The 25,615-nt window shown below is 48.0% G+C and overlaps 1 protein-coding gene across 1 annotated transcript; it reads left to right on the top strand.

Moving 5' to 3' along the window:
* The first annotated feature begins 1,513 nt into the window (after positions 1-1,513).
* Positions 1,514-25,414, top strand: LOC134346419 (zinc-binding protein A33-like). Its single transcript, XM_063047789.1, has 5 exons — positions 1,514-1,933; positions 10,919-11,014; positions 12,185-12,465; positions 15,237-15,349; positions 24,861-25,414. The coding sequence occupies exons 1-5, from the start codon at positions 1,514-1,516 to the stop codon at positions 25,412-25,414; spliced, it is 1,464 nt and encodes a 487-aa protein (XP_062903859.1).
* Positions 25,415-25,615: the final 201 nt, after the last annotated feature.

Consider the following 25,615-nt stretch of genomic DNA (forward strand, 5'->3'; position numbering starts at 1 on the left):
CACACATCAAAGTTGCTGGTGAACGCAGCAGGCCAGGCAGCATCTCTAGGAAGAACTACAGTTGACGTTTAGGGACGAGACACTTCGTCAGGACGGAGGGTCTCGGCCTGAAACGTCGACTGTACCTCTTCCTAGAGATGCTGCCTGGCCAGCTGCGTCCACCAGCAACTTTGATGTGCGTTGCTTGAATTTCCAGCATCTGCAGATTTCCTCGTGCCAGCTTGTCTTCCACCGAGAGAACACTGGGGAGCAGCCAACCTCTCCCGGGAGGCTGTAACCAGCGACAACCGCCGCCGGCTACAACTGTGGCCACGCGGTGCCCCGATCATAGGCAAACTCTGCATCCAAGCCCCAGGCCAGTCAAAGCCACCCTTCTCCAAAGCATACGCCCAACTGTTCGCTTAACGGGGAATAGAGGTAGCGGATGGCCGAGATGAGAAATAGAGCTGGGGACCCCGGGACCTGGCGCCCTGAAACAAGGGGAGGGTGGGTAGCCGAGGGAGCTTTTCGCCGGCGATGGGTGTAGTTGAGAAGTTGGAAATGTCAGGGACTTGGGTAGTCTGAGCTAGCTCCCCGCGGAACCGTTTACCGAGCAAAGGGAGAGATACGGATGGGGTGGGGTTACCGACATTGAAACAGTTTGTTACCGGGAGAACGTGGGTGGCCGCGGTTCACTCTGTGTGGCCGGCTGCGGAGGATGGAGGCGTGGCGAAATGTGGGAGGGGGAGCGTCTGGACCAGTCAGAGGCCCTCAAACGGGAGTTGGATTGGCCGAGGGATGAAGAGATGGAACTCATGGAGATCGTTTCTCCACTCTGTCGTTCCGTCCTCGTCCCATTTCCAAACTGTCCGCGCGGATCTCTCCACTCTATTCTCCTCCTGTGATCGACCCACGCGTTTCCGCTCGCTAACGTCTATCCCCGCATGTGAAAGTTCCACCCAGTGCAAAGTTAACGCCCGCTGTCAATCGGCCCACTGTCTTGCTCTCAGGGAAGAGAAGGAAACGCTTACCGCTGTCAGGCGGTGCGAGCTTCAGCGTTCCTTTGATAATTAGACGGCAGATCCCTCGGCCCACAATGATGTGACAACCTTTTAACCTGTTCTAACCCTTCCCTCCCACACAGAACTCCATTTTCCTATCCAAGAGTATTGTACTCAATAATCTATAACTATTGCCCGTTGTATTCTATTGGCTGAAGATTACTCGAGGGCGGGGTCTAGGGGAAAGCAGATCTGCGTTGGTGAGCGCCATTGCATAAGCATTGAGGGACTCAAGGCATGGTTCCTGCTGGCAAGGGGGCTGGTTTCTCTGTCCATTTCCCCCCGGGATTCAAGATGACTCAGTGCTCATTGCAATCCGTATCTGGCGGCCTGGAAGCCTGAGCGGGAATATTGCGGGACAGGGCGGAATTCCCGTTGGCTGTCCGCCCGAACTGCAGCGAGCGCTCCCCTCCCGGCTCCCCCGCGGCCGCGCACGGGAAGTGTCCATGCAGCCGGCGGCTTAAGCGGGCGGAATGGCGTCGGGCCACTCGACGCTCAGCCTGGAGGATGAGCTGAACTGCCCGCTGTGCCGGCAGCTGTACTCCGACCCCGTGATCTTGGACTGCGGGCACGACTTCTGCCGGGAGTGCATCAGCAAGAAGTGGGAGGTGGAGCAGAGAGCGCAATGTCCCGAGTGCGGGCAGATCTTCCGGGACCGCAGCCTCAAGCCCAACCGAGCCCTGAGCAAGCTGGTGAAGAAGACCCGGAATGTCTCCCTCAGCATGAAAGTCAAGAGCAACAGGCCTTACTGCACTGACCACGAAGAGGAGCTGAAACTGTTCTGCGAGACGGACAAGAAGCTCATCTGCGTGATGTGCCTGGACCGGCGCGACGGCCGGAGCCACAAGGCGCACAACTTCATGCTCATCAACGAGGCGGTGGAGATCTACAAGGTAAGGCGACTCGGAGGTTGCTGGCGGGGATGGCGTAGAAGCTGGCGGAAGGTTGCAGTGGGACGTTGACAGGATACAGAGCCGGGCTGAGATGTTCCATCTGGAAAAGTGTGAAGGGATACCATTTGGAGGGCCGAACCTGGAGGAAAATGCGGGGTTAATGGCAGGATTGTTAGCACTGTGGGGGGAACAGAGGGGTCTTGTGGTCCAGTCCGCAAGATGATGGGGGGAGGGGGGGAGGGGGAGGGAGGCGTGGGTGAGGTTAAGAAGCCTTACGGGGTGCTTCTTAACTTGGGAAGCGGAGTACCTTATACTTTATTGTCGGCAAACAATTGATGCTAGAGCGTACAATCATCGCAGCGATATTTGATTCTGCGCTTCGCGCTTCCTGGAGTATAAATCGATAGTAAATATTTAAAATTTAAATTACAAGTCATTCTGGAGGTAACATTGTATCATAATGCATGCATTACTAAATGACAATAACAGAGGACTGCGTATCCTCATAATCTAATCTAATCTAAATAGAAAATAGAAAAGGGAAAGTAAGGTAGTGCAAAAAAACCGAGAGGCAGGTCCGGATATTTGAAGGGTACAGCCCAGATCCGAGTCAGGATCCGTTCAGCACGAGGTAATGGTGCAGCTCTATAAAACCCTGGTTAGACCACACTTGGAATATTGTGTTCAGCTCTGGTCGCCTCACTATAGAAAGGATACGGAAACTTGAGATGGGAGATATTGCATAGATTGGAGAGCATATCTTATAAGGATCGGCAGGACGAACTAGGGTTTTTTTCCTCTTTGGAGCAAGATGCGTCTTGATAGAGATGGACAGGATGATAAGAGGCATAGATCGAGAGGACAGTCAGATTCTTTTCCCCCAGGACCGAAACGGCTATTAGGACAGGAGCATAATAAGGTGATTGGAGGAAAGTAAAGGGGAGGGGGAGTCAGAAGTAGTTTTTTTTTACAGTAATAGGTGCGCGGAACGCTCTGTCAACTGTGACCGTTGAGGCAAATATATATATTAGAGACATCTAAAAGAGTCACGGAGTCAGGACCTTCTCTACTTTTGCGTAGCCCTACGCCGTGGCGAGCATGCAGTAGTTGTGTTTGCCTCGCTCTGCAATTCTGCCTCGTCCCATCGACCTGCATCAGGACCACAGCTCTCCCATCCGTGTGCCTATCTAAATTTCTCTTAAATATTGAAATCGAACCAGCATCTCCCTGGCAGCTCGTTCCACACTCTCACTACTCTCTGAGTGAAGACGTTCCGCCTCGGGTTCCCCTTTAACATCTCACCTTTCATCTTTAATCTATGACCGCTAGTTCCAGTCTCGCCCAACCTCCGTGGAAAGAGCCCGCTTGCATTTACTCTATTTGTACCCCCATAATGTTGTATACCTCCATCAAATCTTCCCTTATTCTCCTAACTTTAGGAAATAGTCCCAACCTGTTCAGCTTTTCCTATAACTCATAGAAACATAGAAACATAGAAAATAGGTGCAGGAGTAGGCCATTCGGCCCCTCGAGCCTGCACCGCCATTTATTATGATCATGGCTGATCATCCAACTCAGAACCCAGCCTTCCCTCCATACCCCCTGATCCCTGTAGCCACAAGGGCCATATCTAACTCCCTCTTAAACATAGCCAATGAACTGGCCTCAACAGTTTGCTGTGGCAGAGAATTCCACAGATTCACCACTCTCTGTGTGAAGAAGTTTTTCCTAATCTCGGTCCTAAAAGGCTTCCCCTCTATCCTCAAACTGTGACCCCTCGTTCTGGACCTCCCCAACATCGGGAACAATCTTCCCGCATCTAGCCTCAAGTCCTGGCAACATCCTTGTAAATTTTGTCTGTACTCTTTCAACCTTCTCGTAGGTAGGTCTTTCTCGTAGGTAGGTCTTTCTCGTAGGTAGGTCTTTCTCGTAGGTAGGTCTTTCTCATAGGTAGGTGTCACGTACCCCGTAACGGGTTAAAGAACCAGCAGAAATGGAAAAACACGGGAAGTCTGGTATTGCTGTTAACATAAGCTATTTTATTGGTAACTACGCAATACAGTAATATAAAATCAGATAAGTCAAACAGGTTAGCAGATTATGCATATATATAAGTGTGGAAATAGAAAACCCAAACTTCTTCAAGCTTAGGGGGTAATTGGATACAGTCTTGTGATGATGGGTAAATGGAGTCAGTTCAGTTGGTGTTATTGAGTTGAGTAATGATGGAGAGAGAGAGGTGTTGTGGTTGTCCGAGTAAGCCGATACCGTCGATCCTTTGTTGTCCTCCGAAATCCTTAAAAGTCACCGAATGTGACCACAAAAAGGAGTCCGTCTTCTGGGGTGAAGTTATCAACCCTGGCGAGGGTTGGACACACTGATAACTTCCCACCGGTCACCCTTTTTCCACACTGCGAGAACCACTTAATCCTCCAAAACCCAATTCTCCCGATCGATCCTCCACAAAAACCCACCTTTCTGTGGGCACACGAAGCTCATCCAGTGTCCAAAACCCTGTGTGTCTGTCTAACAACCAGCTGACCTTGTATTTATCTCAGTATGCTAACACCAGCCGTCCATCGCATAATACCGCCCTCGGTCGCCATGGCAACCCTGAGCTGCTCGTTACTCACTCTGTAAGAGCTCACAAGCAGGCGGCGTCCCTGTATAAGTGCAAACATGCTTTAGAGTTCGTATAAACACCACCTCAAGGCAGGCCTCGTCCCCCCGCCCCCACGTAACACCTCAAACAGTGTCCAAAAGTCAGTCTCATACTCTCAACGTTTTAAAGTGACAGTCCACAGAAAATATGAACCCTCGGGGTACATAACAATCGGTGACCAAAATTGCACATGATGCTCCAAATTAGGCCTGGTCAACGTCTTGTACAACTTCAGCATAACATCCCAATTCCTGTTCTCCATACATGATGGCCAATGTGCCAAAAGCTCTCTTTACAACCCTATCTCCATGTGACATCACTTTCAAGGGTAAGACTTACTCTAGTTGGTCTGGCTCCAGGGTGACCAGGGATGGGAGCTCAACGTTCAGGGATATTCAATATTCAGGAGGGATAGACATGAAGGAAGGGGAGGTGGGGTGGCGTTGCTGGTTAAAGAAGAGATTAACGCAATAGAAAGGAGGACATAAGCCGGGAAGATGTGGAATCGATATGGGTAGAGCTGCGTAACACCAAGGGGCAGAAGACGCTGGTGGGAGTTCTGTACAGGCCACCTAACAGTAGTAGTGAGGTCGGAGATGGTATTAAACAGGAAATTAGAAATGTGTGCAATAAAGGAACAGCAGTTATAATGGGTGACTTCAATCTACATGTAGACTGGGTGAACCAAATTGGTAAAGGTGCTGAGGAAGAGGATTTCTTGGAATGTATGCGGGATGGTTTTTTGAACCAACATGTCGAGGAACCAACGAGAGAGCAGGCTATTCTGGACTGGGTTTTGAGCAATGAGGAAGGGTTAATTAGCGATCTTGTCGTGAGAGGCCCCTTGGGTAAGAGTGACCATAATATGGTGGAATTCTTCATTAAGATGGAGAGTGACATAGTTAATTCAGAAACAAAGGTTCTGAACTTAAAGAGGGGTAACTTTGAAGGTATGAGACGTGAATTAGCTAAGATAGACTGGCAAATGACACTTAAAGGATTGACAATGGATATGCAATGGCAAGCATTTAAAGGTTGCATGGATGAACTACAACAATTGTTCATCCCAGTTTGGCAAAAGAATAAATCAAGGAAGGTAGTGCACCCGTGGCTGACAAGAGAAATTAGGGATAGTATCAATTCCAAAGAAGAAGCATACAAATTAGCCAGAGAAAGTGGCTCACCTGAGGACTGGGAGAAATTCAGAGTTCAGCAGAGGAGGACAAAGGGCTTAATTAGGAAGGGGAAAAAAGATTATGATAGAAAACTGGCAGGGAACATAAAAACGGACTGTAAAAGCTTTTATAGATATGTAAAAAGGAAAAGACTGGTAAAGACAAATGTAGGTCCCCTGCAGACAGAAACAGGTGAATTGATTATGGGGAGCAAGGACATGGCAGACCGGTTCTGTCTTCACTAAGGAGGACATAAATAATCTTCCAGAAATAGTAAGGGACAGAGGGTCCAGTGGGATGGAGGAACTGAGCGAAATACAAGTTAGTAGGGAAGTGGTGTTAGGTAAATTGAAGGGATTGAAGGCAGATAAATCCCCAGGGCCAGATGGTCTGCATCCTAGAATGCTTAAAGAAGTAGCCCAAGAAATAGTGGACGCATTAATGATAATTTTTCAAAACTCGTTAGATTCTGGACTAGTTCCTGAGGATTGGAGGGTGGCTAATGTAACCCCACTTTTTAAAAAAGGAGGGAGAGAGAAACCGGGGAATTATAGACCGGTTAGCCTAACGTCGGTGGTGGGGAAACTGCTGGAGTCAGTTATCAAGGATGTGATAACAGCACATTTGGAAAGCGGTGAAATGATCGGACAAAGTCAGCATGGATTTGTGAAAGGAAAATCATGTCTGACGAATCTCATAGAATTTTTTGAGGATGTAACTAGTAGAGTGGATAGGGGAGAACCAGTGGATGTGGTATATTTGGATTTTCAAAAGGCTTTTGACAAGGTCCCACACAGGAGATTAGTGTGCAAACTTAAATCACACTATTTTCTATGTTTCTATGTTTCTATAACAAAGACACCTCATACTTGTCTGCATTAAATTTTTCCAGCTGGTCCAGATCCTACTGCAAGCTTTGATAGCCTTTCTCTATGACCTCTGCACCCCCAATCTTGCTGTCATCAGTAGGTACATGGATGAAAAAAAAATGAAAGAATATATATATAAGGATGTAACTAGTAGAGTGGATAGGGGAGATCCAGTGGATGTGGTATATTTGGATTTTCAAAAGGCTTTTGACAAGGTCCCACATAGGAGATTAGTGTGCAAACTTAAAGCACACGGTATTGGGGGTAAGGTATTGGTGTGGGTGGAGAATTGGTTAGCAGACAGGAAGCAAAGAGTGGGAATAAACGGGACCTTTTCAGAATGGCAGGCGGTGACTAGTGGGGTACCGCAAGGCTCAGTGCTGGGACCCCAGTTGTTTACAATATATATTAATGACTTGGATGAGGGAATTAAATGCAGCATCTCCAAGTTTGCGGATGACACGAAGCTGGGTGGCAGTGTTAGCAGTGAGGAGGATGCTAAGAGGATGCAGGGTGACTTGGATAGGTTGGGTGAGTGGGCAAACTCATGGCAGATGCAATTTAATGTGGATAAATGTGAAGTTATCCACTTTGGTGGCAAAAATAGGAAAACAGATTATTATCTGAATGGTGGCCGATTAGGAAAAGGGGAGGTGCAACGAGACCTGGGTGTCATTATACACCAGTCATTGAAAGTGGGCATGCAGGTACAGCAGGCGGTGAAAAAGGCGAACGGTATGCTGGCATTTATAGCGAGAGGATTCGAGTACAGGAGCAGGGAGGTACTACTGCAGTTGTACAAGGCCTTGGTGAGACCACACCTGGAGTATTGTGTGCAGTTTTGGTCCCCTAATCTGAGGAAAGACATCTTTGCCATAGAGGGAGTACAAAGAAGGTTCACCAGATTGATTCCTGGGATGGCAGGTCTTTCATATGAAGAAAGACTGGATGAACTGGGCTTGTACTCGTTGGAATTTAGAAGATTGAGGGGGGATCTGATTGAAACGTATAAGATCCTAAAGGGATTGGACAGGCTAGATGCAGGAAGATTGTTCCCGATGTTGGGGAGGTCTAGAACGAGGGGTCACAGTTTGAGGATAGAGGGGAAGCCTTTTAGGACCGAGGTTAGGAAAAACTTCTTCACACAGAGAGTGGTGAATCTGTGGAATTCTCTGCCACAGCAAACTGTTGAGGCCAGTTCATTAGCTATGTTTAAAAGGAAGTTAGATATGGCCCTTGTGGCTACAGGGGTCAGGGGGTATGGAGGGAAGGCTGGGTTCTGAGTTGGATGATCAGCCATGATCATAATAAATGGCGGTGCAGGCTCGAAGGGCCGAATGGCCTACTCCTGCACCTATTTTCTATGTTTCTATGTTTCTATATCTTAGTGTAGGAAAAACGGTTGGCACAACATTGTGGGCTGAAGGGCCTGTACTGTTCTATGTTCCAAGACACAGACACAGAGACAACGAGGAGGCCATTCGTTCTGTTCCGCACATTCTTTGTGTCATCCAGAACCAACAGTCTGCTCCCTTCTCCATCTTTCCCAGCTGCCCTGGAAATGTTCCCCTGTCACTTGTTGTCAGGAGTCCATGAAGTTGAGGTGTGCTAAATTCAGAATTTGGGGGTTGGCTTCCCGCAGTAGAGGGTTGGTGACTGGGGTGTGGAGACTTTCAGGTGAACTTGAACAACTTCACCTGTGGAGGCAGTTAAATTGTTCCAAGATGGAACATGTCCTGACGTACCTGCAGGGCCGTGAGCCATGGACCGGGAATAAGACAGGTTTCTATTTACAACAATTTAGCACACATGATGGGCTGAATGGCCTTCTACACTATAACTTTCCCAGATTTTATACATTTCCTCTACTACAGAAAATTGAAAACAAGGTATCTGTTCATTGCTTCCAACCGGGTCATTAATGACAGGCAGTCCTACAAGCACCCCATCCACTTGTCAGTTCTGTGGCCGGGAGAAGTCAGTGTGTCACATTTGTATGAAGTGTGAGAGGTTGCAGCCCCTATTTGCATATCGGAAAGGGCTGTTCCTCAAGTTTTGGTTGTACTTCACCCCATGATCTGGGTATATGAGCACCCAGTACAGAGTTGGGGGGCAGGCAGGGGGTGAAACGGGTCTCTGGGGGGGGATGCTGTTGGGTCTGGTCAAGATGAGCACTCATGGGTCTAGGCGGTGAGCAGTCGAGGGTTCTGCCCCAGCCAAATGTTTGTCTCTTGTGCCCAAATGTCCTTGGAGAAGGAATCATGATGGGTACAGTGAAAACAGAGCCTCCACCACACCCCCACCCTCAGGAATTGAATGTTTTGTAGGTGGTAGTAATCATATTTTAATTTGAAATGGATCACAGTCTTGTAAATCCTTGATGTTTGTATTTTGTGTGTGAAAAAATTTTTGTAGTTTTATATATTTTTTTAAAATGGCAGTCCTTCAAAGCCTGGCGGAATTAAATTCCTCTGCTCCTCTCCTCCCCATCTCATCTGTGTAGAGCGTGTCCCAGACCAGGTGGAAAAGTTTCTTCTCAACTCTCACTTCCACCCTCCCCAGATTGTAATCTTCATCCTTCAGTTTAAATCTGTGTCCCTGGTCCTGCCAACTCGCCCCACCACTGAGTTCAGCCGACTCAACTGCTCTGATCTCATTCACCCCACAATCTTCCTTCTCAAAGGGGGATCAGGTGCCAGCATCCCCGGTCTCACCCACCCGGGGTTTGGAGGTTGGAAGCTCAGAGGCAGCCTGTCCTGGGGCTGGAGACCTGTGTACGTGTTGGCAGTGGAAGGGTGGGAAAAGGCACGGGTACGACCCAGTCCGTCACAGGCAAAGCCCTCGCCCCCAGTGAACACAGCTACTTGGAGTGTCGTTGCAGGAAAGCAGCCTTCATCATCAGAAACCCCTCACCGCTGAGGCCATGCTCTCCTCTCACTGCTGTCGTCGGGCTGGGGGTACAGGAGCCCCAGGTCTCACAGCACCAGGTTCAGGAACAGATATTATCCCTCAGCCATCAGGCTTTTGAACCAGAGGGGAGAACTTCACTTGCCCCATCACTGAACAGTTCTCACAACCTATTGACTGTCTTTCAAGAACTTGTTCATCCTGTTCTCAATATTCATTGTTTATATATATTTATTATTATTATTATTATTATTATATGTCTTTGCACATTGGTTGTTTGTCTGGCCCATTGGGTGCAGACTTTCATTGCTTCAGTTGTGTTTCCTGGATTTACTGTGTCGTCCCACAAGAAAATGAATCTCGTTGTTGTATATGGTGACAGAACTGAAAATAAATTTACTTTGAACTTTGTCTTGCTGTTGCTTGTTGTCCTGTTGAACCTTGTGAACACGCTGTGCTGGTGCTGGAGGATGTGGTGACACTGAAATCATGGAACAGTATAGCACAGGAACAGGCACAATGTTGTGCAGAACATTAGAAACCAAAATGGCCAACTAAACTAATCCCCTGACTGCACAATGTCCGTATCCATCCATCTTCCTCACATTCACGTGCCTATCTAAATGTCCCTAAAAAGTCCATGATGTATCTGCCTCTGCCAGCACCCGAGGGAGCACACTGCAGGCACCCACCGCTCTGTGGGTAAAAACAACAGCAACTTGCCCCTCACATTACACATGAACATACCGCCTCTCACCTTCTGGTTTCAGACATGTCAACCCTGGGAAAAAAGATACTGTCTATCTGCATCTCCCCCAAGCTTATAAACCTCTGTCAGATTTCCCTTCAGCTCTCCAAAGAAAACAACTCAACTTTGTCTGACCTCTCATAGCACATACCCCCTGAACCAGGCAGCACCCTGATAACACTGCTTCACCCTCAATATCCTCTCTATAGTGGGGTGACCTGAACCATATGCAGCACCCCAGATGCTTCATAAAGCTGCAATGTAACTTCCTGACTTTTCAACACAACGTCTCGACTAATAGAGGTTTGCGGGCTGCCCCCATATTCTTCCTGTTTTGGCTGCTGACCCAAATGAAACATTTCACCGTGTGTGGGTGATGAAGAAATCAGTCTGAAATCTGATATCTATCGGGTTCATTCCGATCACAGATCACATCACCGTGATTTCTCCGCTGTCGTTGGGTAAATGAATCTGAAATCTGAAACCTGTCCGGTGCATTCCAATCACACATCCCGTCACCCCGATTTCTCTGCTGTCATTGGGTAAATGAATCTGGAGTCTGATATTGTCAGGTTCATTCCGATCACACATCCCATCACCCTGATTTCTCTGCTGTCCTTGTAGGGTAAACTGAAGGTGTACCTCAACTCCCTGAAGCAGAAGAGGAGTTACTACCATGAGTTTGAGGTTAAGCAACAAGAGAAGATCACAGAGATCAAGGTAGAGTCCTGCCATGCAGACCTTCGGTCTGACCTGCGTTCATGTCGGTCCACGGCCACATCTTCTACTGCAGTTGTACAAGGCCTTGGTGAGACCACACCTGGAGTATTGTGTCCCCTAATCTGAGGAAAGACATTCTTGCCATAGAGGGAGTACAAAGAAGGTTCACCAGATTGATTCCTGGGATGGCAGGACTTTCATATGAAGAAAGACTGGATCGACTAGGCTTATACTCTCTGGAATTTAGAAAATTGAGGGGGGATCTTATTGAAACATATAAAATTCTGAAGGGATTGGACAGGCTAGATGTAGGAAGATTGTTCCCGATGTTGGGGAAGTCCAGAACGAGGAGTCAGAGTTTGAGGATAAAAGGGAAGCCTTTTAGGACCAAGATGAGGAAAAACTTCTTCACACAGAGAGTGGTGAATCTGTGGAATTCTCTGCCACAGGAAACAGTTGAGGCCAGTTCATTGGCTATATTTAAGAGGGAGTTAGATAAGGCCCTTGTGGCTAAAGGGATCAGGGGGTGTGGAGAGAAGGCAGGTACAGGGTTCTGAGTTGGATGATCAACCATGATCATACTGAATGGCGGTGCAGGCTCAAAGGGCCGAATGGCCTACTCCTGCACCTATTTTCTATGTTTCTATGTTTCTAATGGGTTAGAGAATGCATTATATTCTGTGTAGATAGCCTCTAACCTCATGGCACGAATATCGATTTCTCTAACTTCTGGTAGTTTTTCCCCCTTCCCCTGCGGACTTCTTCATTTTCCCACTCTGGCCTCTTACCTCTTGTCCTTGCCTGCCTACCTCCTTCTCCTTCCCTTTCTCCCATGGTCCACTCTCCTCTCCTATCAGATTCCTTCTTTGTCACCCCTTTTCCTTATCACCTCACAGCTCCTCCCCCACCCACCTGGCCTCTCCTATCACCTTTTACCTTGTCCCCCACCCCCCCCACCTTATTCTGACTTCTTCCCCCTTCGTTTCCAGTTCTGATGAAAAGTCTCGGTCTGAAGATTTGACTGTTGATTAATTTACACAGATGCTGCCTGACCTGCAGAATTCTTCCAGTACTTCGTGCGTGGCTCTGGATTTCTAGCATCTGTGGAAGACCGTGCGTTCAGGGCTCGGATCTGGCGCGGGTTACAGACCCTTGTTTCCCTCCCCACAGGACCTGTCGAGTAAACTGCAGAGCAACATGACGAGAGAGTTTTCCAAAATGCGCAGCGCTCTGGACGAGAAGCAGCAGTTCCTCTTCAACGACCTCGCGGCGCAGGAGGGTGACATCCTCACCAGGATGGGGGTGAACCTCCGCAAGATCCAGGACAACCTGAGCCGCACGCAGCAGATGCTGATGAACATACAGAGGCGGCTGGAACACCAGGACGTCTATAGCATGCTGAAGGTTAGCCACTCGCCGTGCTGCGCTGAAACCGGTGGCGCAGACCCCCCGTATGTTAGCAGAGTCATTTGTGGGCAGCTCCGTACAAATGGACAGTGGGGGGCCGCGACGTGCCAACACTTACATGAAGTACGCAGTGTGGGCAGAATTAACCGGGAATCTGCCTGGGTTGGAGACAGTGTTTCATGAAGGAAAGATGAGCGAGCTCGGACTTTTCTCTTTGGAGATAAGGAGCATATTAGATGACTTGATTGAGGTATAGATTGGAGAATGGGGGGGGAGTGTCATAGTTAATTCTTTACACAGAGAGTGGCGGGTGCTTGGAATGCACTGCCCAGGATATAATGGTAGAGGCAGGTACATTAGGGACATTTAAGAGACGCTTAAGATAAATAGGTGGATGATAGAAAAAAATAGAGGGTTGCATAGGTGGGAAGGGTTAGATTAATTTTAGAGTACGTTAAAAGGTTAGCACAGCATCGTGGGCCGACGGGTCTGTGCAGAGCTGAAGCATTCAGTGACTGAATTAATGGTAGCTTCTTTCTTAGGATGTCCCGTTGTCAAAAATGTTTGGTCAATAGACAAAGTAATTTTTGGTCCGTACGTTTGCAGAGCTCTGAGCGGACACTGCAAGAAGCGAGAGATCTAGGCTGAAGTTCCGATGGGCAGGGCCCGGGGTGGGGTGGGGGGATGCCACACCATCGGCAGTTCCCTGTCGAGCGGTTGCTGTTGTAAGACACTTTGCAGCTGCTGCGAGGTGGAGAGCCAGGCAGTCGGCACTGTGTAGCTTAATGAAAATTACTAACACTGGGAGAGCATTTCCTCTCCTTAAGGCGCTGGCAATATCGTTGACATCCCAGCAGTGCGGTCCCTCGTTTCTCATGAGTCACTTTGTCAGTGGTGTGACGGCCCCGCAGAAACGCAGGTGGCGCGGCTGCGTAGCAGTTAACGTGGCCCTAGTACAGCTTGGGGTATCGGGGTTTGGGGTTCGATTCGGGCGTCCACCTCATACACTGCTTGGCCTTCCTCGGGTTAGTCGGTTAATTGGTCATTGTAAATTGTCCTGTGATAAGGCTAGTACTAAATGGGTGGGTTGCTGGGCAGTGCTGCTCGTTGGGTCACTGTGTCTGCATTCGAAGCGTGCGCTTCCTCGTTTCCCGTAAACCGCCTTGTAAGGTGTATGACCAGCTCAACAGAAACGCAAGTGTTTGATACAACACCTCTACCTTCCAAGGAGGCCGGAGAGAGCTGAACTTCACACACCTATATTCGTGTCACCAGAATCATTCCAGGATTGAATAGCCTGTCATATGAAGAACGTTTGATGGCTCTGGGCCTGTAATCACTAGAATTCAGAAGAATGAGGGGTGACCTCATTGAAACCTATCGAATGGTGAAAGGCCTTGATAGAGTGGATGTGGAGAAGATGTTTCCTGTGGTTGGGGAGTCCAAGCTCAGAGGACACAGCCTCCGAATGGAGGGGTGTCCATTCAGAATCGAGATGAGGAGGAATTGCTTTCGCCAGAGAGTGGTGAACCTGTGGAATTCTTTGCCACAGACCTGTGGAGACCAAGTCTTTATGTATATTTAAGGTAGAGGTTGATAGGTTCTTGACTGGTCAAGGCATGAATGGATATGGGGAGAAGGCAGGAGATGGGGGCTGAGAGGAAAATTTGATCGGCCATGATGAAATGGCAGAGCAGACTGGATGGGCCAAATGGCCTAATCCTGCTCCTATATCTTATGCTCCTTCTACAGATGTGCAGTAGAGAGTATCCTAACAAGCTGCATCACTGCATCGATGGAAACTGCACTGCAGCAGACAAGAGGGCTCTACAATGGGTAGACTCAGTTGCCCAATGCATCACCGGAACCAGCCTACCCACCATCAAGGACAGGATAAGAGAAAGGGGCCAGTAACAGCATGAAGGATCCCACCCACCCTGCTCATGGACTGGTTGTCCCACTCCCTTCAGGGAGGAGGTCACGTAGCATCCACACCAGGACCACCAGACTCAAAAACAGTGACTTTCCCCAAGCAGTAAGACTGATCAACACCTCCACCCACTAACCCACCCCTCCACACCCCCAACCTCCACTACTTTATCATTTCCCGTCAGTCACCTCATGCACAGACACTCCTGTGCTTAGTGTCCCTGTGTTTAAGCTAACTTATTGCGTTTTTTAAAAAAATTATTATCATTGTTTTCCTTATCTTATTGTGTTTCTTGTCCTGTGTAGGATCCAGAATAACAACTATCTTGTTCTCTGTTACACTTGTGTGCTGGAAATGACATTAAACAAACTTGAATAGAGTGGACGTAGATATGATGTTTCCAATAATGGAGAAATCTAGGACTAGAGGGCACAGACTCAGAATAGAGGGTCATCTGGTTAGAACAGAGATGAGGAATTTCTTCAGCCAGACGGTAGTGGATCTGTGGAATTCATTGCCACGGACAGTTTTGGAGGACAAGTCATAGGGTGTATTTGAAGTGGAGGGTGGTAAGTTCTTGATTAGTCAGAGTGTCAAAGGTTTCGAGGCAAAGGTGGGGGGAGAGGGATAATAAATCAGTCATGATAGAGTGGTGGAACAGACCGATGGGCTGAATGGCCTAATTCTTCTCCTATGTCTTCTGGTTTTACATAAGGCTGCGCCTTTCTTCACCGCCACTAAATGCCAGTTTTATTTTCCCTCCAGGAGGCTCCTCTGGATGTCAGAAGGTATGGCATTTTCTCCGCTGAAACTGGACCGGCAAAAATTAAGTGACAGATGGGAGCACTTCATCCGCTAATCTCACCTATCTTGTATTCACACCAGTACTGAAGACGGTTACCAGCCAACGATATTGGAAGAAAACCTACCTGTCAGTTCATTCCAAGGACCTCTGCAATATAGAGTTTGGAAACAAGTTATAGATGTTATTAATCCCGGTAAGGAAGTTTTTATATCCATTTGATTAAACACTGCGGCAAGTCTTCAACACGGATTGTGGTCAGGAACCATTTTATTTATATTTATTTTGTGATTCAGTGCAGAACAGGCCCTTTGGCCGAACAAGCTGCACCATCCAGAAACCCACCCTAGCCTAATCAACATTCAAGGTTGTTCAATGTCGTTTCCGGTGCACAAGTATAAACGAGAATGAAATAAATGTTACTCCAGATACTGTGCAACACCAAAATAAGATAAAGAACACAATAGTAATAAAAAGACTCAATAAATGTAAATGTGTGGCGCGTGGCCAAGTGGTTAGGGCGTTGGACTAGTGATCTGAAGGTCATGGGTTCGAGCCTCGGCTGAGGCAGCATGTGTGTCCTTGAGCAAGGCACTTAACCACACAATGCTCCAGCCTACCCAGCTGAGAACGGGTACCGGCAGAAACGCTGGGGGTTAACCTCGTGATAGACTGGCGTCCTATCCGGGGAGGGGAGTCACGTACTCTCGGTCGCTTCACGCCACGGAAACCGGCATGAGCACCGGCCTGATGGGCTACAAGGCTCGGGACAGACTTTAAAAATGTAAAGTAGACATCGATTGATTGTATGCCCATAAAATGACATCTGTGCATAAGGTGAGTCCTGACAGAAAACGATAAAGTGGTGGTGTTCGGGGGTGTGGAGGGATGGGTTAGCGGGTGGAGGTGTTCAGTAGTCTTACTGCTTTGAGAAAGTAACTGCCATGAGTTGGGTGGGTGGGATCCTACATGGATAATCACAGACAATTTTCAATGAACGATTAATTTATTCTCCGGCATGTCTTTAGATCCATGTATCCCAAGGGAGTTCCATATAGATTGCACCAGAATTGAACTCTGAACTTGAGAATGCCCTGTGCTGAGTTAAATGCTGTGCCAACGTGTCTCACTGCCCACCCACCAGCACCATAACTTCAAGAGAAGCTGGAAATTTGACTTCTCATGATTTATGGTTGAAGACATCACTGCCAACGCCAGCATTTATCGCGCATCCTTAGTTACCCTTGAGAGATGGCAGAGAGCAGCTGCCTAGATATCTGCTGCCCTTCTGATCAGAAAATTGTGACAGGAGAGTGAGTTCAGGATTTGGGCACAGTGGCGATGAAGAAACAGTATCTTCTGGAAGATGATGTTATGTTGAAGTTGCATAAGATGAAATAATATTTTGAAGATGGCTAAGGCAATGGTGAGTCCTATCTGGAGTATAGTGTGAAATTTTAGTCAACTACCTGCAGGAAAGATGTAAGAAAGACTGAAAGAGTTCAGAGAAAATTTACAAGGATTTTGCCAGGACTTGAGGACCTGAGTTGTAAGGAAATATTTAACAGTTTGGGACTTTATTGCCTGGAACATAGAAAATTAGATAGATAGATAGTCATACTTTATTGATCCCAAGGGAAATTAGTTTTCGTTACAGTTGCACCAACCAAGAACAGAGTACAAACACAGCAATACAAAACCACAAACAATCAAATAATAATATATAAACCATGCCAGATGGAAATAAGTCCAGGACCAGCCTATTGGCCCAGGGTGTCCGACCCTCCAAGGGAGGAGCTGCAAAGTTTGATGGCCACAGGCAGGAATGACTTCCTATGACGCTCAGTGCTGCATCCCGGTAGAATGGGTCTCTGGCTGAATGTACTCCTGTGTCCAACGGTAACTGAGGGGAGATTTGATAAAGGTACTGTATACAAAGTTTAGGGTATAGGTAGGGTCACTGCAAGCAGGCTCTTTCCACTGAGGGTGGGTGGAATGACAACTACACAAAAAGTGAAACACTTATGGGGAAGCTGAGAGGTGGATCATTAGCTGGTTGGCAGAAAATTGAGAATGGGAATAAAGGGATCCTATTCTGGCTGGCTGCCGATTACCAGTGGAGTTCCACAGGGGTCGGTGTTGGGACTGCTGTTTTTTACGATGTATGTCAATGATTTGGACTATGGGATTAATGGATTTGTGGCTAAATTTGCCAATGATACAAAGATAGGTCAAGGAGCCGGTAGTGTTGAGGAAACAGAGAGCCTGCTGAGAGACTTAGATAGTTTAGGGGAATTGGGCAATGAAGTGGCAAATGAAATACAATGTTGGAAAGTGTATGGTCATGCACTTTGGTGGAAGAAATAAATAGGCAGACTATTATTTAGATGGGCAGAGAATATCAAAATGCAGAAATGCAAAGGGACTTGGGAGTCCTTGTGCAGGATACCCTAAAAGCTAACCTCCAGGTTGAGTCGGTTGTGAAGATGGCGAATGCATTGTTGGTATTCATTTCTAGAGGGTATAGAATATAAGAGCAGGGATGTGATATTGAGTCTTTATAAGGCACTCATGAGACCACACAAAGTATTGTGTGCAGTTTTGGGCTCCTTATTTTAGAAAGTATATACTGACATTGGAGAGGGTTCAGAGAAGATTCACAAGAATGATTCCAGGAATAAAAGGGTTACTGTATGAGGAATGTCTGGCAGCTCTTGGGCTGTATTCCTTGGAGTTCAGGAGAATGACGGGGAGATCTCATAGAAACATTCCAAATGTTAAGAGGCCGGAACAGATTAGATATGGCAAAGTTATTTCCCATGGTAGGGGATTCTAGAATAAGAAGGCTCAACTTCAGGATTGAAGGACGTCCATTTAGAACTGAGATGCGGAGAAATTACTTTTGTCAGAGGGTGGTAAATCTGTGGAATTTGTTGCCACGAGCGGGTGTGGAGGCCAAGTCATTGGGTGTATTTAAGGCAGCGATAGATAGGTTCTTGATTATCCAGGGCATCAAAGGGTATGGGGAGAAGGTCAGAGGAGTGGGGATGACTGGAATAATTGGATCAGTTCATGGTTGAATGGCGGAGTAGACTCGATGGGCTGGTTGGCCTACTTCTGCTCCTATATCTTATGGTCTAACTTCTTCACTCAGACGGTGGTGAGAGTGCGGAACAAGCTGCTAGTGGAAGTGGTGGATGGGGGTTCGATTTCACCAGTTAAGAAAAAATTAGATGGACAGGAGGGGTATGGAGGGCTGTGGGCCGGATGCAGGTCAATGGGACTAGGTAGTGTTAATGGTCTGGCACAGAGTAGATGGGCCGAAGGGCCTGTTTGGGTGCTGTAGTTTTCTTTGACTCTATGGGTAACTGGGAGGAGAGCCTGTAAGGGGGTGGTGGGTTGGGATGGCAGGGCATGTACAGTGCCTCACTGTGCTGCCGGGTTTGAGTGGTCCTTTGCCACAGATCTTGTCGTCGGCATGCACTGCTGTTGGCCGAGGAAGTGACCGTGTTCTGTGGGTAATGGGGGCATCAATCAAATGGACCTGCAGGGTAACGCAGAGGTTTTCAAGATTTGCCGCAGCAGCACTTCAAGTTCAAAGTTCAAGTTTAAATTTATTATCAAAGTCACCCTGGGATTCAATTTGTTGTGGGCATACATGGTGGATCCAGAATAGAATAACAACCAGAATAGAATCGATAAAAGACCACAGCAGCTTGGCCGTTCAGCCGGTGTGCAAAAGACAACAAACTGGTCAAATACAAAAAGAAATAATAATAATTAAATATTGAGAACTTGAGATGAAGAATCCTTGGAAGTGACTCCATAGGATGTGGGAGCAGTCCAGCGATGGGAACCAAGAACCCAGCTGATCCAGGGTTTACCCTCCCAAAGGCTGCACATGCACCAACGTCACAGACTGGGATCGTGGCATCATCGGGGAGTGTGAGAATTCCCGATGAGTCCTCCGTCATAGCAAACACAGAGGGCATTGACGTCACCTGGAAGTGAAGGCCTGTTGTCACCTATGACCCGACTGAACTTTAGAAGAGGTGATAGTATTCAAGCCTGTCGAGCATCCTTCATTGATTCAAGTTTAGCCCAGACAACTGGAGACTGTTCTGTCAGATTCAGAGTTATTTACCACAGGTACATGGAGACATGCCCCCACCACCTAGCTCAGAGCCTCGCAACGCAGCCGTGAATGGGCTAATGAGTTAAACCAGGTTTGACAATTGTCCTCCTGTTCACACCCCCCTCAGCACACCAGACCAGGTGTACGGGTACCAGATGTTCCCTCAGCACCGATGCCTCCCCTCCTCCCTCCTCTCCACTCCCGTTCACCCACATGAATATAGAATAGTACAGCACAGTACAGGCCCTTCAGCCCACAATGTTGTGCTGACCCTCAAACTCTGCCTCCCATATAACCCCCCACCTTAAATTCCTCCATATACCTGTCTAGTAGTCTCTTAAACTTCACTAGTGTATCTGCCTCCACCACTGACTCAGGCAGTGCATTCCACGCACCAACCACTCTCTGAGTAAAAAACTTTCCTCTAATATCCCCCTTGAACTTCCCACCCCTTACCTTAAAGCCACGTCCTCTTGTATTGAGCAATGGTGCCCTGGGGAAGAGGCGCTGGCTATCCACTCTATCTATTCCTCTTAATTTCTTGGATGAACAATATGGGCTATCACTGTATACGTCCTCTCCTTACCCTGAACCTAGTACCCACACCTCCACATACCAACTGCTATCGTCCCGATCTTCACCTTCCCCAGTCCCCACCTTCCACCAACTCCCCAGTCATCATGGACTCACCTTCTCTACTGAGCAGGGGAGAGGGGTTCTGGAGAAACTCAGACATGGCAAAGCTTTGGGAGCCCGGATGGTGTGAACCCCAAGATCCTGAGGGAGTGTGCTGAGCTGCTGTGTGGACTTCTCCGGAGCATTTTCAGTCTCAGCCTGGAAAGGGTCCTGACGGTGTGGAAAACATCATGTCTGGACCCAGTACCCAAGAAAGGCCAACTGACAGTCTTGACTGACCACTGTCCAGTGGCCCTGACCTCACACATCATGCAGACCCTGGAGAGGCTGGTCCTGGCTCACCTCTGACCCCTGATCCGATCAGTCCTCGATCCCCTGCAGTTTGCTTACCTGGAGCACATTGGAGTTGATGATGCTGTCATCTACCTGTTGAACATAAGTTAATAAAATATAATTCAAAATGTATACCGTGCACAGCGCGGGGAAACAGTAAACAGCTGACTGTGCTCGGTGGTGGCAGGGTATTCATTAGTTTCACAGTCTGAGGGAAGAAGCTGTTACCCAGTCTGGTGGTCCAGGTCCTGATGCTCCTGTACCTCCTTCCTGACGGTAGTGGGTGAAAAAGAATGTGAGACGGGTGGCAGGGATCCTCAACAACACCTCAAGCTCTCTGTGATCCTCTCAGCAAGTTAGTACTTCATATAAAAATATTTATATTGGATTATGACATGCTTTGAGAGGAGATTGAATGTATTTTCAAAATCAGAGACTGCTCTGAGAGTAGATAAATAATCTCTGACTCACATCTCCAGGCATGGTACTACGCCAGATCAAATATTTTTATTGTATTTAATTTAGAGACACGGCACGGTAACAGGCTCATCTGGCTGAGTGAGCCCTGCTCTATCCAAGTACGCCAAAGTGACCATTTAACCTACTAACCAGTACGTCCACGGAACGTGGGAGAAAACCCACACGGTCGCGGGGAAAACGTCCAATCTCCTTACAGACAGCGACGGAATTGAGCCCGAGTCACTGGCACTGTAAAGCGTTGTACTCACCTCGCTGTTGTCATGCCACTCCCAAAAATAAATTGGAGGTGCCAGAACCACTCGGGTCGGGCAACAGAGTGGAGAGAGAAACTTTGATACCCATTCATCAGGTTAAGATGAACTTTATTTACAGGTTTGGGAAGCAAAGAAACAATTAGTTTTAAACTGCAGAACAGGTGAGGGGTGAGAAAGTGGATGTATGAAGGAAGGCGGATGAGAGGTGACTTGACAGAGGTGTACAAGGTGATAAGAGGCGTTGATTGTGTGGACAGAGTCTTTTTATCCCAGAGTGGAAATGGCCAATACGAGGGGACGTAATTTTAAGGTGACTGGAGGAAAGTATAGAGGGGATGTCAGAGGTAGGGACGTTCAGCCACATGGATGATAGAAAAACAGAAGTCTCTGCAGAAGAGAAGGTTTAGATTGAACTTAAGGTAGTTTAAAATGTTGGCACAACACTGTGTTCCAAAGGATCTGTACTGTCCCGTTCTATGCTACAGTTACATATATATATATTTTTTTACCTGTGAAGTTGCGAGCCTTGGGAAGTTGAAATCGAGCAAAGGCATAACATTCATGAAGAACAAGACAATAGACAAGGACAACACACACACACAATGCTGGAGGAACTCTGCAGGTCAGCCAGCATCTGTGGAGGTGAATTAACAGTCAATGCTTCAGGCCAAGACCTTCATCGGACTGGAAAGGAAAGGGGAAGATCCCAGAATAAGTTTAATGACATATGCCAGTGATATTAAACCCGAAAGAATCAGCAGCTCATCATATCACAGCTTTCCATTCCTTCTGGGTTTACTCCTTGCTACTCTTAGGGTTTTCCCAACCACGCCAAAGGTTCCCACCATCACTAGGCCACGTGATCTGTGGACCCTGCCTCCAAACATCTCACTTGGGTTTGTTCAACCTTAGAGACGTTCACTTAGCTTCAGATGACCTGTCTCTAACCAAGACCTTAACCTGTCTCTTTTTCTTCCCAGGCACTGAAGGAACCAGTGATCTGAACTCTGCTCTGGGCAGCAGAGTTGGGGGCATAGGTGGGACTGGCACTTGGTTACAGACCACCACCAAAGGCCAGGCAAACATTGATACCCCCCTCCCCGACCGCATGGGATGGGCAGGAGTGCACACCCCCCCCAGCCTCGCCAAGGCCCTGCCGCAGTTGGGGAGGGAGACAGATTGTTGTCGCGGATTCCAGATGAATTGTTGTTACTGACGGGGCAGACCAGGCAAATTGCCCAATAGCTCTGAATGGTAAAGGAGGCGCACAGTTCCAGAGAGGGTGGGAAGGAGATTCATGTTTGTTGCTTCATGAAACATTATTTGCCCTGAGCTGGTGCTCACCCAGACTCTGTAGTGTGTACACTGGACAGACCAGCACAATGTTGTGCCAACCATTTAGCCGTCTGACCTCCATCCAGCCTTTCCCTCCCCACAGAGGAGCTTTGATTCCAGCCCTTCACCTGCCACCTTCTAGCTTATCCTCTGTCCCATCCCCGACCTTTTCATTCTGGCATTGCACCCCTCCTCCCTCACCAGCCCTGAAGGAGCTCAGCCCAAAATGCCAACAGTTTATTCATTTCCATAGATGTTGCCTGACCTGCTGAGTTCCTCCAGCATTTTGTGTGTAGTGTGGGTGTGAGTATGTAACCCCATATTTTCCTCTCATCCATGCTCCTGTCTGAGAGTTTCTTAAATGTCCCTAATGTATCTGCCTTTGGCAGCAGATCCAATGTACTCACCACTCTCTGTAAAAACAGCCCCACCTCTGACATTCCCCCTGTACCCTCCTCCAATCACCTTAAAGTTATGCCCCCTCATGTTGGTAAATTCAAGGCAGGGTACACTTTTGCAGGGGTAGCCTAGATTCGAAAGCAGAAACAGGCCCTTCGGCCCGACAAGTCTAGTCTGGCCATCCAATCACCCAGTCCTATATTTACTTTTATGCTCTGCATCTTCTCACTTCTCCCCCCTCCCCCTTCCAGATTCTACTCCATCCTGTCCCATCCCACCCACACCCTACGGACAATTCACAGCAATCAATTAACGGGCCGACCCCCAGGTCCCCGTCAGAAGCTTCCTCCCTTGCATCTGGTGTACTGAGTTCCTTGGCATCAAGTTTCTTGCCTGCCCTGACTCACTGGGTCAGAAGGGTGCTGTAATAATTTCACCTTACCATTCAGTCTGGTCTCTACTCTGAGTAACACAGGGGGCTGGTTGTATCATCGCCAATTGAATGTTGTGGCATGGTGCCTTGCACTCCTCTCATGTAACAGCATACGAGGGCAGAGTGTGGGAGAAGGTTCAGTCCCGTCCACCGACCTTGTTTGGGCGGGTAGAGCTGTCACCTCTGATGAAAATGCAGTCACTCCAAGATCAGCCTGGTCCCGGGGCAGTCTTGTCACCCCCACGTCATCTGGTCCGTGGCCAGCAGTGGGCTCCTCCAGCAGGGGCAGTGGTTGCCAGCCGAGGGTGCAGAGTTCACTGCAAAAGTTGACGTGTACCTTGCACCTCATTATCAAACATTCCCTCAAACTTACATCAGCCCGCATCATCTGGTCTGCGACCAGCAGAGTGCTCCATCAGTTATGGGCAGTGAGGGCTGGGGGACGGGATGGGGGTGGGAGGGGGTGTGCGTTTCACTAGTGCCAAAGGTGACACGTGTACCTCTTTATCACTGTTCCCTCTCATTTTTATTTACAGCTGCAGGTTCCAACCATTGCGGAATCTTTTAATGGCCTGAAAACTGTACAGCACTTTAAATGTTTATTTTAGCAATATGCACATCAAACAAACACGAACCACAGCTCACAACAGAAGTGAACAATGTCAACACAACTGACAGGCACAACAGCAACAGTAGACAGCTTCAGCGTTCATTGGCCGGTGGTTTAGTAACAATGAGCTACCAACTTCCATTCTGTGTTTGTTGTTACAATTTGCAACAGTATTGTAACTTGAAACACTGACAATGTAAACACCTTGAAACCCAAGATGTTTCAAAGAAAAGGTTGTACATTTATTATTTACAAAATTTATAGATGGTATTAATTAAGTGAATTAATTACAGGCTATTTTACAGCATAGATTTCAAAATTATATCAGCATAATTTGAAGATTATATTAATTTATAAAAGAAAACTCCAGCTGTGCAGTCACAAAGGTTATGTGCATGGAAGCATTTCAGTTACTTCCCTGCCACGCATCTTAGAGGGAACAGTGCGCTAAATGATGGACTAGCCCCTTGATAGGTAGATCCCAACATTAATAACCATTGTGGCCACTCTATTATTTCTAGGATTTGGAAATAAAATGTGATAAATTACATTTTGATACGATCTAATGTAGAAGAATAGATAGGGAGGATTGGTATAGCGTAGTGGTATACATGCACGATCACAGCTTGCGATGTCAGAGTGCACAGCTGAATTCCGACGTCTGTCCTCCATTAAGAGTTTACCTGTGCTTGACGTGAGCATGTGGATTTCCTCCGACAGTCCGAAGACATACTGGTTAGTGGGTTAATTTGTCATTGTGAATTGCCCTGTGATTAGGATAGGGGGCACAGTAGTGTAGTGGTTAGCACAACGCTTTACAGTACAGGCAACCCGGGTTCAATTCCTGCCCTGCCTGTAAGGAGTTTGTACGTTCTCCCCGTAACCGTGTGGGTTTCCTCTGGGTGTCTCGGTTCCTCCCACAGTCCAAAGACACCATTGACAATTGTCCTGTGATTGGGCGAGGACTACACCGGGGGATTGCTGGGCAGTGCGGCTCATCGGCTGATATAAAGAACGGTCCGCAAGTTAATCGAGAGCAGCGGGTGGAAGGAGTACGCTCTGACTTTTGGCTTTTGTTTTGCTCTCTGTCAGTGCCAGCCTACCTGACGCTGAACCCCAACACGGCGCACCCTCGCCTCCGGCTGTCCGACGATCTGACGGTCGTGTCCTACGGCGACGTGAAGCAGGAAGTTCCCGACAACCCCGAGAGGTTTGACACCTGTGTGTGCGTGCTGGGGTTGGAGGCCTTCTCGTCCGGCAGGCACTACTGGGAGGTGCAGGTGGGCAGCAAGACTGAGTGGGACGTGGGAGTGGTCAAGGAATCCATCGGCCGGAAGGGGCACACCACCGCCACGCCGGAGGCTGGCTATTGGATTGTCTGGCTCCGAAATGGTAATGAGTACAAAGCGACAACGGTGCCGAGGACACGCCTGAATGTAATGGTGAGACCCAAGGCAGTTGGCGTCTACCTGGACTATGATGCTGGACAGGTGTCCTTTTACAACGTGGACAATATGACTCACCTGTACACTTTCATTGACACCTTTTCAGAGAGACTTTTTCCTTACTTCAGCCCGGGGATTAATGACGATGGGGAAAATTCGGAACCGATGAAAGTCCTCCCAGTCAAATGTCACGATGAATAGAACGAAGTCAGTCACCGCCCTTCACAAGGACTCTCCCCCCACCATTTCTGTCCCCCGTTCTCTCTCAGTCTCCACCCTACCACAGATATCTCCCCTGTAACTTCCACCGCCCTTCGGCAAATTGAAACGTGCATCGACCTACGTGTTAACTCTGTCTCTCTCTCTCCACAGATGCTACCCGACCAGCAGTGTGTTTTATAC

The sequence above is a fragment of the Mobula hypostoma genome, chromosome 5 (assembly GCF_963921235.1).
Source record: "Mobula hypostoma chromosome 5, sMobHyp1.1, whole genome shotgun sequence".
NCBI classification, from domain to species: Eukaryota; Metazoa; Chordata; class Chondrichthyes; order Myliobatiformes; family Myliobatidae; genus Mobula; species Mobula hypostoma.

Coding starts and splice junctions, on each gene's coding strand:
- LOC134346419 (XM_063047789.1), top strand. CDS start 1,514: ATGGCGTCGGGCCACTCGACGCTCAGCCTGGAGGATGAGCTGAACTGC. Junction 11,015..12,184: donor AGAAGATCACAGAGATCAAG/GTAGAGTCCTGC, acceptor CCCTCCCCACAG/GACCTGTCGAGTAAACTGCA. Junction 15,350..24,860: donor TATAGATGTTATTAATCCCG/GTAAGGAAGTTT, acceptor GCTCTCTGTCAG/TGCCAGCCTACCTGACGCTG.